General features: G+C 43.6%; 1 protein-coding gene across 5 annotated transcripts in view; it reads left to right on the forward strand.

The window, feature by feature from the left end:
• Positions 1-16,470, forward strand: part of LOC129837752 (dual specificity tyrosine-phosphorylation-regulated kinase 1B-like) — a 74,371-nt gene that overhangs the window by 42,820 nt on the left and 15,081 nt on the right. For 4 of the 5 annotated variants that reach the window (XM_055904177.1, XM_055904175.1, XM_055904176.1 and 1 more), the window contains exons 1-2: positions 1-1,146; positions 14,331-14,476. The exon at positions 1-1,146 is cut by the window's left edge. In XM_055904177.1, the coding sequence (XP_055760152.1) occupies positions 1,002-1,146; positions 14,331-14,476 (291 nt within the window). In that variant the 5' untranslated portion in view covers positions 1-1,001. The remainder of the gene's footprint in view (positions 1,147-14,330; positions 14,477-16,470) is intronic. The other variant, XM_055904180.1, reaches the window with a different exon arrangement.

Genomic DNA, 16,470 nt, shown 5'->3' on the forward strand with positions numbered 1-16,470 from the left:
GATGATTTATCTCTCTGAACTGTCCTTTTTGTGTCACTGGATTAAACCACCAGGTTGAAGTCTGGGAAAGAAAACAGCACAGATGTTTTCGATTGCTTTCACCTGCTTATTTTTTGACTGATTAGTTCACAATAGGATACTTACACGGAATCTAAGAGGCAAAGGCTATTTTTAGAGTGATGGGGTAAATGGTGGTAGTTGGAAATTGAGACCCCCACCCTCAGCTCAGCAACACTTCCAGCTTTAGCTCTGGTTCCATTGTCAGCTGCTGAATTATCAAAACTGGAAATCCGAGTGGGGGTCCTGTCTCAGTCAAGCTCCAAGATATACATCTCACCCTGCTCAACTTTCTAACTGTATCTTCTTTGTATCTTTGACTGGAATTAAACATTTTTTTCAGCACGGAACATGGAACAATGCATGAGAAACTGCACTTATAAGAAGCAAACTTGAGTAACCAAATATTTTCTTCCCCATATACACAGAGAAGCATATATATATATATATATATATATATTAAATAAGAAATAGCTATGAATTATATAAGAATATGTAGTTTAAATAATTATATTATATTTTTATGTCAGAAATAAATAAGCATTGTTGCCTGAAACCCAGTTCATTGCCTTAGAGAAACATAGTAATAAAGAATACAGAGGAAAGACGGCGTGAAACTTTTTTGGAAACAAGTTAATGGTGCCTTTTTAGTTTCGTTGGTTCCTAATGTCTCCACCACTTCAGGATTGAATTGTTGACAAAGAAATATTTTTGTGTGAAACCCTTATATACCTGCCTTTCCGGTTCAAACCTGAGTTTTTTATTGTTGTTGGATGTATATTGCTGGATTGCAGAGATTTCTGAAGAGTTCTGAGGCGGGGATTACCCCTTCACTCTACACTTGATGCATCCTCATAGTTTTCCAAAGTAATATTTGGAATCCCCAAATTATAAACTTTGACTTGATTTCTGGGATACAGCGGCCCAACACACAAGAGTTTCAGATGGTGATCACTTCATCAGTGGAGGAGAAGTCGCAGCCTTCTAACAGAATGGTCGCAAACTTGCCGACCGAATCCTGGATCAACAACCCAGAGCAAAGTCGCTACTTACCAACTCAGTCACACCTACTACGGAAACCGACAAAAAGTTAGTACAAATATTGTTGGTTTGTGAATGAGTATACACACTCACAGTTGAACAAACAGACACACACTCTCACTCACTCACTCTCTCACTAAGCACATGTTGTAATCTTTTAGTGGATCAATCTAAGCAAAGATAGTTATTTGTCATACTTGAATAATGTGTGGAATTATAAGTGGTAAAGTACGTTGTTATTGCATCACCTGTGTAGTTCTCTGTGAGACCCCCTCCTCTCTTCCAAAAGGTTCACCACCTCTGTGGGATGTTGTCATGGAACTTTTGTAGCATGTGATATCCTCAATTCTCTTAGTTGATATATGAGTATTGTGTATCCTTACATGTTCATCCTGTATGACACAAACTGATAAGACCGATGTTCGTTATAGCATGAGTTGGATCAAGATGTGTCTGCATATGGCACCAGCTTCCTGGTTTCTCTTGGTTGGTTCAATGCTTGTAAATGTTCGGTGTTGTGAGCTGAAGCAGTTTGTGGTCTCTGACTTGACGATTGTTCATGCATAGTTTTGACTTGAGCGTTGTTTTTGCGTAGTTGTCACTTGAGCGTTGTTCATGCATAGTTTCTGCGATCTGTGGTGTTGATGACACTGTGGCACTTATCATCCTCCTCAAAGTCATGAACAAGCACAAAACTGTGTGCCATTGTAATTGTAAAAAACAAAAAAGAAGCAAGCATTATAGTGATGACGTAATGAGAGGGGTGCGAGAGAATCGGGGAAAGACCTATCCATTATTTCCATAAGAGTCGGAGGATTAAACTTGAAGCTGCAGAGCTCCATTGGTCGGTGTCCTACTACTGTTATCATGGATGCATCAAGTACAGTTTTCATCATTGTTGTAGAGCACTTCGGTGGAATAGCATACACGTGTTTTAACGTAGTAGAATGGAACTAATACAAATATTGTAATGTTTTGTTACTGGCATAACAATGATGTAATTACAGAATCAACCTGTTCATTTTTGAACTCAGGTTGGATAAAACCATTTTTTAACACCTACCTCAACAAAAGCTGTGTTACATACACCTTTATGCTTCATAATTTTAAGTTGTTCTAGGTTTATTTTAATAGGGCCGGGGATTCCCAGAAATGCTCATCACAAAAACTCAAGCAAACCCCACCTAGAGGAGTTCCATCTCGGAGACCCCAACCCCCTTTCCCCTTCTCCTTTCCCACAATTGTCTCCAGCCACTTGTTCAAACAATTGTGGGAATAAATTCATTCCCTTTCAAGGGTACTGTTGCCCAGGTGTTACTACTGCAGTCCATTGATCTTTTGGTCCTAGTGTTTCCATGGATGGACACATGCCTTTTATGTTCTGCACAGCTGTGCTCTACTTGTAAGAGTCATGTGGTTCACACTTCAGTGTGTTTTACCATGGCAGCTGGGAAATACTAGCGAAGCTGGGAGTTCCACTGTGTGTGTGTGTGTGTGTGTGTGTGTGTGTGTGTGTGTGTGTGTGTGTGTGTGTGTGTGTGTGTGTGTGTGTGTGTGTGTGGTGTGTGTGGGTGGGTGGGTGGGTGGAGTTGCAAAACAACTTTATTGATCTGAGTGTTAAACCTCAAAGCCTGTGATGGGGCCCCTCCACCTCCATGTGTCCTATCCTTTTCTAGGGGCCTGATGCATATTATTTTTAATTCTCAGGTTATGTTTGTATCACCTCTGTTGTAGAGATTCCCTTAAAGTTTCACAGGGTTACATAATATTTGACATTTGGGCAATTCACAGTTTATTTTACGAGTAGCATGACAGATTTATGTTGTTGCTGTATAAGTCAAGTGCTTCACGGAATCCCTGCCCCTGGGGAATTGCACATCTTATGTTCTGTCACGTTTCACAGTATCTGCCTGTTATAGATAGATTATCACTGTCTGGACCTGCTGGATCAATACAGGTCAATCAAAAGCAACACCTGGACCTACAGGTGCAGGGGTTCAAACTACTTTTGAACACCAGGCTTATTGTTGTGTTATTACAGAGGATGTAGCCTGTTTTATTAATGACAAAGATACCTTAGTGTGGTGATATTCAGGCAGTGAACAGCCAGGTCTGTGTTAGTACAGGAAGCAGCTTGTGGAGATGGTGATGCCTATTCAATGGACGGAAGAATAAATGTGGAGGGAGAGGGAGAGTTGGGATGGGGTAGATGAAGGCATGAATGAATACTGAGTTAGGGAGACCATTTTCCAGTTTTTGTAATGCTCTTCTGTTTATACTTTCATTTTATTATTTATTTGTGTAAGGGTTTCCCATTCTTGCCCAGTTCCGGCATTGGCTCAAGAAGGGAATTCAATTATCCGTCAATCGTTTATCCACTTAATGCTCTTTAGATATAAATGACTTAATTGGCCCATTTTTAAAAATGTTATCAAACAAGCAATCTAAAGCTTTTATGAGGACGACCACACCAGCCACCACCCCCCACTGATCCCAGTCTGACCAGCTGGTCCAGCATGGTAGCAGGGAGGCACTGACACCTCCATTGTTCAGACAGTCAATCAGTCAGTCATGCACGTTGTCCATGACTGTGCCCTTGAAGCTTGACATTGTAGCGCTTATTTTAAGGTCACAGCTTTCCATGGTGCCGTTTATCTCAGGAGTTTCCCATCAAACTTAAGCGAGTTATCGGCATGTGGGTGAGAGGCCACGAGAAAGGTTGGGTTGAAAAGTGAAGCGCGGGGAGGACACTTGTTGAATAGCTGACGGGATTCACCTTGTAGACTGCTTAGTGTACAGTAGATTAATGCAGATTCGCCCCCATAAGCCTTAAATTGGATTGCAGCTTGGCTCAGGAAAGGACTGTCTGTGTCCCTCGCTGGCCTGTCGTCCCATCCCCCTGCTGAGAGACTCCCTCTCATGACACAGTGAGCCGCCACTGAAGTGGGCACGGTGTCTGGGGGTTACATTGATACTTAGCTCACCTACTGTTGTCTGTCATAGCATGGTTGGTAGAAGTCTAGTAGATATTAAACAAGGCTTCTGCTTGATCAGAAATAAAACTTATCATGCACTGAAATAACTTGATTTGGTGATTACCTAAGTTGGTGGCCAGAACATTTTGGCAGTTGGAAAGTTATTTAGTCACCCCGCCTCCCCTCAACCATAAGTACTTCTCACTGGCCAGACCTCACTCCTAATACTGCTATCTCTATTGGAGTGGGGTAGGGAGATGGTGACACTTCGAGTCCACGTTTACAGCTGAGTGCATAACTTTTAATGTTGCCATTATCACTTCCTAGTAACAGCGATTTAGCAGGCTAATTGTAAATCAACGCACAGCTGTAGTTGTCAATTGTAACTCGAAGCTCCTCTCTGGACTTTAAGAGGTATCAGACTCTGTGAAACATGAGGGGAAAATGCAGTCTTTATACCCACATATCTGGGTGACTTTTCAGCTATATCCCCCTTTTTAATTTAAGTTATTTTTATCTGAGTATCCAACTGACTCGTTCTCTGCTGCCTATTTCTGTCCTCAGTGTGGTGCGGGCTGAGCGGACGTGTGTAGGTTACTGACTTAGTTTTAGGGCCCTGAGTAACTGGGTAAGCATTTCACTGTTAGTCTACACCTGTTGTTTAAGAAGCATGTGACAAATAACATTTGATTTAACTGTCTGAAAGATGCTGGAGAGAAATGTAACATGCTTGAGAAAGAGTGTGACTTTCTGTCTGGTTCATTTATTTTCTGTCTGGAAATGTTGAAGATATGATAATAGTTAGGCCTAAGGCCAAAAGTAAAGGCATGGTGGGAGCTTCTTTTCCTGAAGTAGAAGAACAAGAGGGAGAAGATGAGGGCCATATTAGAGCTGGGGAAAGAAAACAAATCTCAGGTTAGGCCCTCTGTTAGTTGAGTTTGGACTGTGAGACTGAAAGCAGAGGTATCTGAAGCAGTCACACAAACACCACGACCTCACCGCTGCCCTTTGCTCCTTTCCCTCCCTTCATCTTGTTTGTTTCCTGCACTAATTTATGGTCTAAAGGTGAAACGTCTCGTCCCTTTGCTTACTGTGGTTGAGTCATGTTTATCCTTCTGACTTTCCAGTAAACAAGATACTGAAGTTATCATTCATTCCCCCCTCCAAGAATGTGACTGAAGTGATGTAATCAATGCTCTTGATTGCTGTGTTTTTAACAAGATCCCCAGACAGTATTGCCTGTTGGACTGTGTTGTGTTTGGTGTGGTTACAGTTAGTGGCAGGTGCCTGTTACAATGAGCCTCTCCTCCTATAGCTCCTCCCACCAGCCTTCTCTGGTGTAGAGGAGATGGTGGTGGAGTGGTGCTCTATAAGCTGCTGTCCCTTGAGATTGTCCCCCTCTGGAATGTGATTCATGTGGAAGTTGGTGTCATGTGGAGGTAAACAAATGCACCATCCAATAAATCAGTCTGGATTGAGTATCCTTGTTGTTGTAGCTTAGCTGGGAGGAGCTGGTATACAGGGTTAGGGGGGACCTCTGCAATGCTCCCAAGTCTGTCAAAATGGCCCTTTAGGCTTCACCCCTCCATCTCCCTCAGACTGTAGCTAAGAGGGAAAGTAAGTTTGTCCTTTTCTGTGGCTGTGACTTTTAGACTGTGGTGATGAAGCAATAGGGATGTGTGGACTAGAGATTGTTAGAGGGGCGAGTACGTAGGCTAAGTGTTTGTGTGTGTGTGTGTGGGGGGGGGGTTGAGGTGATTTGTGTTGTGGTGGTGTTTCGCTTCACACTAGTTAAATACGTTAAAGGGTAGGAAGCATGAGTTTTTACTCACCAATGTAACACAGTGTGGTCAAAGACATATTAACTTAGTTGGAGTCATGGTTACCTACAAGTACAAACATAGTTATGTTTTTGGGTTATTACGTATTTATTACCTTATTCCTGGATAGCTTCTAAACTACCCAGAATGCACTATTTCTCAGTCATTTTGAGGATCTATGCTGTGCTACTGAGTTTGTATGCTTGCGCAGTAGCTGTCTTAAACTGGCTAATGTTAGCCAGTAGACATGCTAGCACTTAATTCAATTCCAGACCATGTGTTGGCGGTGGTGACCTACAATCCACCAATCACAGGAAGTATGATGTAAACAAGAAGTAGATGGGGCATGTACGGCAATGGACACGGCAGGCTCTAGTGCCTTCGTGCAGTGGGCTTGTCTGTTCTCCTTTTTGTTTTTGTCAACTTTAAGGCATGTTCTCTAACGTTAGCTGTCTAGTTAGCTTGCTGGATAAGATAACTGCAATAGCTAACATTCTTTGATAACTGGTTAGATGGCGTTATGTGTTTATAAAACTTTGGTTTACTTTAATATAGCTATAAGCCAGTTGTTAATAGCAACTGGCTGACTCGTAGTGGTAAGATAACGTTAGCAGCCTGGTAGGGCTAACTTTAGCAGGCTAGTAGGGCTAACGTTAGCAGGCTAGTTGGTTAGCAACCTTGCAGGTTGATTTGTAACAATACAATACATTCATGAAGTATTTGCTTTGCTTCTAAGTTGTCTGAAAATGTAATTGAATGCAATAGTCATGAGTGCAAACAATTTGGTTTAATTTTAAGTTATACATTGTGTTAGTTTACCACCCCTTCGACCTCCTCTTAACCTCCCCAACACCCCCTTTGACGATGCAAGCTTGAAAGGAAAACATGTTATTGTGAAGCAGAGCTCAGTGTGCTTGTAGCCTGTACCTGCAGCCCCAGCCACCCCACATCTCCTGGCAGACAACCCCCACCACACTCTGCACCCCTCCTCCCCCGGCCTCTCCCCTGCTGCGCATCACTCACAGTATCCACGCTGACACAGCCACTTCCATCACGGAAAGCACATAAAACATTTAGCAAGCAAACTCTCCCCTGCTTCTCTCGCTCTCTCTCTGACTCTCTCCTCCTCCTCTCTCTGTCTTTCTCTTGTTCTTTCATAAGTAAAATAGGCAGTTTGCGAGGCTGTATGTAAGTTCACACCTCAGTGGTGAGTTGTGACTCTTCCCTCTCTGCTTCCTCCACCTGAAGAATCAGACTGACCTCCTGTTGGCAGGCAGGACTAGATGGATAGCTGCTGCCTCTACAGGAGCTGACATGCCCAGGCTGCTGCCCACCAAAGGAGCTTGGTCACACTGAGATCGATTAGAGCTGGTCAGTCTAATGAGTTAGTCCAGAGCTGAGGAGAACCTGCAGCCGTCCTAAGATGTGAACAAGCCCTTCTCAAAGGGGGATGAGAACCTAAGGTCCTTTGGGTCACATTTGAAACTTGTTGGTTAAGGGAGTGGTTTAGATGCTGTAAGTTGCTACGTTTTTGGCAACGATGCCAAACATGCCCACCTGACCCGAGAGGCATGGGAAAGCTTGCACAACTTTGTGTGTGTTTGATACCTCCTGTTGTGCCATCAGGGGTTTCAGGCAGCAGATTAGCTTCAGTCGTTGCTGACAAGATGGGCATTTGGATTGGCCAGCAGGAAGAGAAACATAATATAAAAAACAATACATCAAGCGTTGGGTACTAAGCTCATCCTCATCCATACCAGCTCTCTCTCTCTGTAGTAGAAGTTGTCGAGCCAGAGCCCAGAAAGTACCACGGCCACAAATCGTCCTGTACCAGGGCTGTCGTCGGCCCTCCTCTCCCATTACATTTGGGAGAGGATTTAGTTATATTTGTATGTACTGTGTGAGCGCTCAATTTAACAGTGTCACTGTTTGATGAAAGAGGTCGACCCAGATGGTTGTTATTTATAGCTTTCAGTCTGACTCAGCTTTGGGGGGCTGACTGTCTAAAGTTCATTGGGGGCATAGCGGGGGTGTTGGGGTAGAGGGGTCGGTACGAGGGGGTGATCAGGTATGGGGAAGCTGGCATGGAAACTCTAGTTTGATGACACTGAGAAATTACACCTCGTGGGGACTTTTGAGTCATGTACCTGTTACTTGAAGCAGTAGAGGATTTATCATTGTCTTTTATGTAGTGTTCTGTTTGACACTGTGGCTGGTCTTCAGAGACCTTTTGGGTGGCTGCATGTTGGACCCCTCCTCCCTCTCAACTGGCCTCCACTGCTATACCCAAACACAGACGCCTCCACTCGAGGGACGCACTTAGGTTTCTGTGGATCACTGGGGCGTGTGGGGTGGGACATCACTCCCGCTCCTGTTCTGATGAATAATCTTGTTTCCTCCTCCTCCACTTTGACTCACACTGCCAGACACAGGGATGACATCTCTCACTTCCTGAGAATCCTACCATCCCCCCTTCCCCCCTCCGCTCCTTGCTGCTAGACGTGTTATGCACAGTCAGTGTGTGGGTGGTCAAGAGGAAATGAGGAAGAGTATTGGCTGCTCTCAAATAAATAAAGCACTCTGTTGCTGCCCACCAGCCGGCGCTGTGAGCAGGCCAGTGATATGAGGAGGTTTAGCTGGTGTCTGGGCATTGGCAGGTGGAGATTGTCACCAGGAGAACAATGAGTCTTTCCTGACCTGGACTCAGTTTATAAGACCCAATCGTCAGTCAGTTCACTTCATAGGATGGCTCACACTTCCAGTGAATGCCCAGAACTTCCTCCTTTATCAAACTACTGTGATCGGTCATATGATGTTAGGTACTTCCCTCCGGCCTGTCTTCATCCTGTTGGATTGTATCCGAAGCCAAGGTGGTTGTATTTTCAGTCCAGTGATTGACAATGACCAGATGTACAAGCCAGTCATGTCATGACAATGATCTGATGCACCAATCATGTTGGGCAGTGCAGACTGGAAGCGGACATTACCGCTGTGTCCTGATTGGATTGTTGCCTGGCATGTGGAAGCAAGAGTATGACATTTGACTTTTGAGAAGTAGCTAATGGTCAGGGTCAGTACAGTGAAGGTCCAGAGCCTTTACACTGAAACACATACTGAGATTCTGGACAACTAAAGAGGTTTCATGTGGAGGGACACACAGGTACATTATGACATAGAACTTGACAGATGGAATGTCATATTCATGATGTACAAGCAGCCAGTCTTGCATACACACATTCTATCTCTCCCTCGCTCTCACACCCCCTCTTTAACAGTCTGGGCCTGAAAGCGCAGTGTCAGAGTGCGCAGTATTTGTGTCTCAGCTGTGCCTGTCCCTCAGTGCCAGCGAGCCGGCTGTGCCGGGAGAGAGGAGCATGAGTGTCCGCAGTGACCTGACCTGGCCCAGACACAGTGGGCGCCACGAGGGCATGAGCTTAGCTTCCCCTGCCACACTCCCTTGCCCTCGCTGGGTCTGCACCCTGCACGAGTTCAGCTCAGAGACAGTTCTAGAAGAAGATTTAGCTTTTGAAACTTTCGATTGACCTTTACCTACACTCTATCCCTTCCTTCCATCATTCCCTATCCTCTCCCCCCCCGCCTTTTGCCCTGTGTCCAACTTTGGCTTGGTGTCACCACTACTCCCGTTACCCTAACAGGGTATAAGAGGGGCCGACACGGACAGGAGCGGGGGGAGGGACGGTGAATTCAGCTGTTGGCCTTACACCCCCCCCCCCCCATTTCCTTCCTGTCCCTTAGAGACAGGTAGTGGGCTGGTCTGTTGCTATGGTGACACACTGATTGGCAGCTGTTTTGGTCAGCTGTAGAGGGGTGTGGTGGGATACCTCATGGTCCATGCACGGTTAATTGCTGCAAATGATTACTTCAGACACCCCTGTCTGTGTATATTTAACCCAGTCTGATTTGACACTTGCATAAGTGAGGATGAATTCTACCCTGTGCGGTACACCTGTGTGTCTGGCTATAGATGGCTGTGTGCCCTTACCTACTATATTTTATTAATATCCAGCCCCATTACAGACAACATTTGTGTGAGTGCTTTGGCCGGTTGGGTGAGAGAGACTGGGGGAGAGAGAAAGAGGTAACAGGCAGAGAGAAATAGAGGAGGAAGAGGGAGGGTGAGAGCGGCATTGTGGGAAGGGTTGCTGATACAGCACAAGCTACCAGGTTTATTTATAGAGACCTCTGCCCAGCCCTTGGATACTAGCAGCCAATGAGCAGCCAGAGAGGAAGGGGGTGTCACACTCAGGAAGTTCTCAATGTGTTCACTTCAGCATTTAAAGGCACAGTGTGACATTTCTCAGTGCTCGGCAGATAGCCCTCATAACTATCGTCATATCCCTCCCAACTGAGGCCAGGGCAGAACAAGGCCTCTCATAACAACAGCAGTTTCCGTGCGTTGTGAAATTTCTCTTCTGTTTTTTGTAGACCGGGTTTCTACAGTTTTCTTCGCAATTCTGATCCCAGTGCATCTACAGTCATTACTGTAGCATAAAACCACAACATTGCAGGTGCAGCTGTCCTATTTAGTTTGACCATTTAAACTGTGTTGTATTGTTAACCTCTCACAATGCATGGCCAATGCTGATGGGGATTTATTAAACAGTCTTTGCTGTAGAACATTGTCGTATTGATCTGAAAGGCTGATTAACTGTAACACTGTAAGCTCTGGATACAGGTCTGGTGTGAGTGCGGTTACATGCACACAATAATGCGATTATTGTGGATAGTCAGATTAATATAATAGTTTGATTAAGCTGTTTACATGCTTTCAAGAAGAAGGATTTCCATAATAATCCTGTTTACATGGACACATCTGAGATCAGGCTTCCTGGAAATACATGTTCTACCACAGCGAGCATATTTCATTTCGAGTTTGGACAAAGTTTGTATGTGAAAACGACTTCTAAAATGCATATATTGTTGTTTCAAACACACTTTACTCAGGCTACAGAGGGAGGCTTGCCCTGCTGGTGCTAGCACATGCGCAGATCAAAGACACCGCTGGAATGTCGGTGTTCACATGTCCTAATAATTAAAACGATTGGTCAGAAAACCAGGTGTTTTAAGATGAGCAGAGTAAGGTGTTTACATGACAATTGCATTATCCACCTACTGCCATAATCAGTTTAATATTGAATTATTAGTGTACCGGAGACATACTGTGTGTGTTTTCAAGTTTTATTAGTCGTATGTACAGGATACACATGACGTACATTGTTCAATAAGGTGCTTACTTGCAGGTTCCTTCTCGACAATGCAACAGCAATAAGAAATATTATAAATATTTGTGTCTGAGTGTTTCTCTCTGTGTCTGTGCTGAGACAGAAAGCAGTTTGAGATGAGTCACGTATGTAATGTTTCCTCCTTCCCTCTCAGCCCACTCCTGATGCCGGTGTTGGGACTCATCCTATCATAGGAGAGAATGCGTGCAGTCACCCCTCAGGATTGATGGTGCTCAGACGTGCTGTTTTGCACTTTGTTTAAACTACGGCCATTGATCGGCGGGCTATTTCAAGTTGTAATGTGTCGTTGATAAATTCACCCCCGTTACTCCTCACTTTAAAAGCCAGTGATAAAAGCATTGGCTGTGAAATATCTCATCAATTTTATATACCCCCTTTTTTCATATTCTTCTTTCTGCACTTTACCAGAGACATGCAATTAATCTGTTGGTTTTGCAGGACACTAGCACGGTGGTCAAGGTTTTCATCAGCAATTTAGGACATTGCACTGTAAGATATATTGAAAGGGTTTGCACTAAAAGTAACCAAACCGTTGAACAGGACATGCTGTTGGTACTGTTCAGTAGTGTAAGGTCATTGGAGAGCCCCATGTTCTCTGTTTAATCTTCCTCACATCTGGAGGGAAGAACAGAGTTGGGGACGGACAGACTGTATAAGTTAAGGGACATCATTTCCCTGTCTTTTGACATTTGACCGGCAGCATTTTTTATTTACTGGACATTTGAGAGATTTCCCGGACCCATGTGTATTGGATGCATAACCTGATTAGGGCGTCCACCCACAGTGCTCAGAATGACAGAAATCACATTTTACATTATGGTAATTCATATTAACAGAACATGCAAGTTGAGGATACAACGATGTGCGTCCTTACTGAATTCTGACGTGCACTTTTAAGATGTTAGAATAACTGCACGTTTACTTTTCCTCAGCCAACAAGAAGAGTAACGAACAGCAACATCACTAGCCTGTCAATCTACTATCCCCATACTGGAAAAGTTTACATGTTCTATTGGTCAGCTTGTCGAGAAAGAAATAGCCCATTCCAAACAGACTCTGGGACAGTTGTGGAACGATAGATCCCAAATTCATACAACCAGTAGGTCTAGGCTACATGAAAATGAGTGATGCAACCGATCAAAACGCTTAGCTTCAAATGTTGATAAAATATTAGTTCACATTATAAGCCCAGCAATGCGCACAAGGTAGTAGGCTACGCGCGAATGTTCGTTCCATAATGCAATTTGTGGGAAAACACCGTTAGCAAACCATACTGCGAGTGGTTTCATGTGACAGAGATGGAAATATCTGTTAGAAATTTAGAAAGAGGGAGATCTAATGTGCAACAACTAGCGCGGGTTGCTAATAGGACTAGTATTGTGCTTTGGCTACTGGACAATGAAAGAAAAGTTGTTGTAAATAATTATCTCGAATATGGTCTGATTTTGGTTAGGCTACTTTGAGGCAAGGTAAGACATGCCTCATATGTAGTAAAATGTTAATGTTTCAAACAATTAAGTATATGTTTTCAAAATGCGTACTTTCTCCAGCTCATTGCAAAATTGTGTGTGACACACTGATGAAGCTTGCTTTTCGTTTCCTATGCATTTGCTGTTTGAGATGTTGTCTGACAGATTTTCCATTCTGTATCTGTACATGTGTGATAAATATGATACATAACTAATATACTGTATATGCGCCAATTTAATTCCACGAAATTATGCAAATGAACCTATAGACCGATAAGCATGACCAGTCAAGTGTATTTCCATCGACTGGTATTTCCATCAATGAATAGGCTAAAAAATCATTATTTTGCGTTGTTTTGGCCGGGGGCCAATTTTATTCACCGGCTTTTCAAAAAAAATATCTGCCAAAAGCCGTCTATCACAGGTTAACGGAAACCCTGGTCTAAACTTAAACTTTTATTCAAACTTTAACCAAGAACAACCAGGATGAATGTCTTGTTGTAAACATTCTACCATCCACAACTAGGTCAAAGTGTAGTCTGACTCCGTATGTGTTTAATGCCAGTGGAATGAGTTTCCAGGCTGGTTTGCTGAGCCACTGGCGGATGTTTTTTGTTTTGTGCAAGCGACCAGCCCCCCTCTAGCTAAGTGAGTGAGAGAGGTCAAAATTCTGCGGAGGCCAGGGTTTACCCAGGAGCCAGCGGTCCAAACTGCTGTGTCTTGGCATTGGTGGAAATCAGGCTTGAGCGTGCGGCGCTGTCAACACCACACCGGACTGATCTTACCAAGCCTGTTGTGTTCCAGACATTTTAGCTCGACTGCAGGCAAAGCAACGTCTCAAAACTGCAGAGAATCTCAGTCAAGTTGAACCTGGGATTCTGACAGAAAAACAAGTCTGGTGGAACTTAATGACAACGCAAAGCAGCACACTAAACAATGACTCGTCATTTTTGTGGGGAAGGATGATGCAACAGTCTTTGTCACACAGTGGTTTGTCCCATTGAAGTTCTAATCCACATTGTCCATCTTTGCTAGCTACCTTGATACAATCAGAAGATTTTAGTGCTCACAGCATTCAACAACAAAAATGGTTTGGTTAAGTTCCATCTTCTATATCTTGTGAGAAGCCACCTCTCCTTTTGTCTTTTCATATAAAAGCAGGAGTTGGAGAGAAAGTTCTGCTTGGAAATGTCCTCCTGGTTTTGAGGCGTGACAATGTGGACTACTGACCTCCACAAAGGTCTCATATCTTTCTCTCCGTCACACACATACACACCCACGCACACTCTCACTTACAGACACACTCACAGACACACCGGCTTTGTCAGGTTGACCTGCGCTAATGCTGATTCTGCTGAAATTCTGCTGAAATTTCACTCCACCATTATTTGTGTGGTCTTTCTGGCAGGGAGCTAAATGGCCCTGTGGAGTGGTACCCTACTAAGTAGCCACCCCACCCTCTTGCTCTACATCCTTGATAGGGTGTATGTGTGTGACTTCAAAGAACAGCCAAGAAGGGTGTGTGAGAGAGCACATGTGTGCTTTTCCTCTGCAGTGCAGTGCTCGTGCCCACACCCACGGCAGTGCCAGTGTATGTATGATGAGTTAGGAAGCTTCATGTCGATGTATTGTTTCTAAAAACCTTTCCCTCTCTCTCTCGTCCTTTCTCCCCCTTCCCTCCATCTCTCCGTCTATCCTGCGAAGGTGGAAGCAGCTCAGGATGCAAGCCCCCCTCCTCTACCCTCTGCCAGCCTGCCGCCTTGGGCTTCTCCCCCGCTGAGCCAACCATGTCGAGCCAGCACAGCCACCCCTCCTTCAGCAACATCCACTCCATGGCTGAACAGCAGCAGGTACCCAGCGGCTAACGCCCTCACAGGACACTCCTCTAATGCTCTGTTTAGAATAATACTCTGTTTAGGAACAGACCTTATACTGACGCTATATATACACGCACACACACCCTGATGCTATACACACACACACACCCTTATACTGACGCTATACACACCCAGAACTCATCACGTGCACATAGGTATTAGCATCACATACTGAATGGACATAATGAGAAGCTTACCTACCTGTCGGATTGTAATATACATCCACAACCTCATCAGCATCGTCAGCATCACGTACAGTACCAGTCAAAAGTTTGGACACACACTCATTCAAAGGTTTTTCTTTATTTTTACTATTTTCAACATTGTAGAACAATAGTGAAAATATTAAATTATGAAATAACACATATGGAATCATGTAGTAACCAAAAATGTTTTAAACAAATCAAAATATGTTTGATATGCTTCAAAGTAGCCACCCTTTGCTTTAATGACCGCTTTGCACACTCTTAGCATTCATTCTCTCAACCAGCTTCATGAGGAATGCTTTTCCAACAGTCTTGAAGGAGTTCCCACATTTGCTGAGCACTTGTTGGCTGCTTTTCCTTCACTCTGCGGTCCAACCCATCTCAAATAATTTCAACTGGGTTGAGGTTGGGTGATTGTGGAGGCCAGGTCATCTGATGCAGCACTCCATCACTCTCCTTCTTGGTCAAATAGCCCTTAAACAGCCAGGAGGTGTGTTTTGGGTCATTGTCCTGTTGAAAAACAAATGATAGTCCCCCTAAGTGCAAACCAGATGGGATGGCGTATCGCTGCAGAATGCTGTGGTAGACATGCTGGTTAATGGTGCCTTGAATTCTAAATAAATCATCAACAGTGTTACCAGCAAAGCACCATCACACTACCTCCTCCATGCTTCATGGTAGGAACCACACATGTGGAGATCATCCTTTCACCTACTCTGCGTCTCACAAAGACACGGCGGTTGGAACCAAAAACCTCAAATTTGGACTCATCAGACCAAATTTGACCTTCATGTCTTAACCTTTCACGAGTATCTACCCCGGGTCTGGGAGCACCCCCCACCCCCCCCCCACACTGAGTAGCATCGCTAGCATAGCGTCACAATTAAATAGTAGCATCTAAATATCATTAAATCACAAGTCCAAGACACCTAATGAAAGATACAGATCCTGTGAATAAAGCCACCATTTCAGATTTTTTAAATGTTTTACAGGGAAGACAAAATATGTACATCTATTAGCTAACCACGTTAGCAAAAGACACCATTTTTCTTTGTCCACCATTTTCTCTCTCCACCAGTAGCTATCACCAATTCGGCCAAATAAAGATATTGATAGCCACTAACCAAGAAAAAACCTCATCAGATGACAGTCTGATAACATATTTATGGTATAGGATAGGTTTTGTTAGAAAAATGTGCATATTTCAGGTATAAATCATAGTTTACAATTGCACCCACCATCACAACTCGACTAGAATAAATACACAGAGCAACGTGTATTACCTAATTACTAATCATAAAACATTTCGTAAAAATACACAGCATACACTAATTGAAAGACACAGATCCTGTGAATACAGACAATATTTCAGATTTTCTAAGTGTCTTACAGCGAAAACACAATAAATCGTTATATTAGCATACCACATGTGCAAACATTACCAGAGCATTGATTCTAGCCAAAGAGAGCGATAACGTAAATATCGCCAAAATATATTAATTTTTTCACTAACCTTCTCAGAATTCTTCAGATGACACTCCTGTAACATCATATTACAACATACATAGAGAGTTTGTTAGAAAATGTGCATATTTAGCCACCAAAATCATGGTTAGACAATGACAAAAGTAGCCCAGCTGGTCAGAAAATGTCGTGCGCCATATTAGACAGTGATCTAGTCTTATACATAAATACTCATAAACTTGACAAAAAAATATAGGGTGGATAGCGATTGATAGACAATTTAATTCTTAATACAAT

The sequence above is a fragment of the Salvelinus fontinalis genome, chromosome 38 (assembly GCF_029448725.1).
Source record: "Salvelinus fontinalis isolate EN_2023a chromosome 38, ASM2944872v1, whole genome shotgun sequence".
In the NCBI taxonomy this organism is placed as follows: Eukaryota; Metazoa; Chordata; class Actinopteri; order Salmoniformes; family Salmonidae; genus Salvelinus; species Salvelinus fontinalis.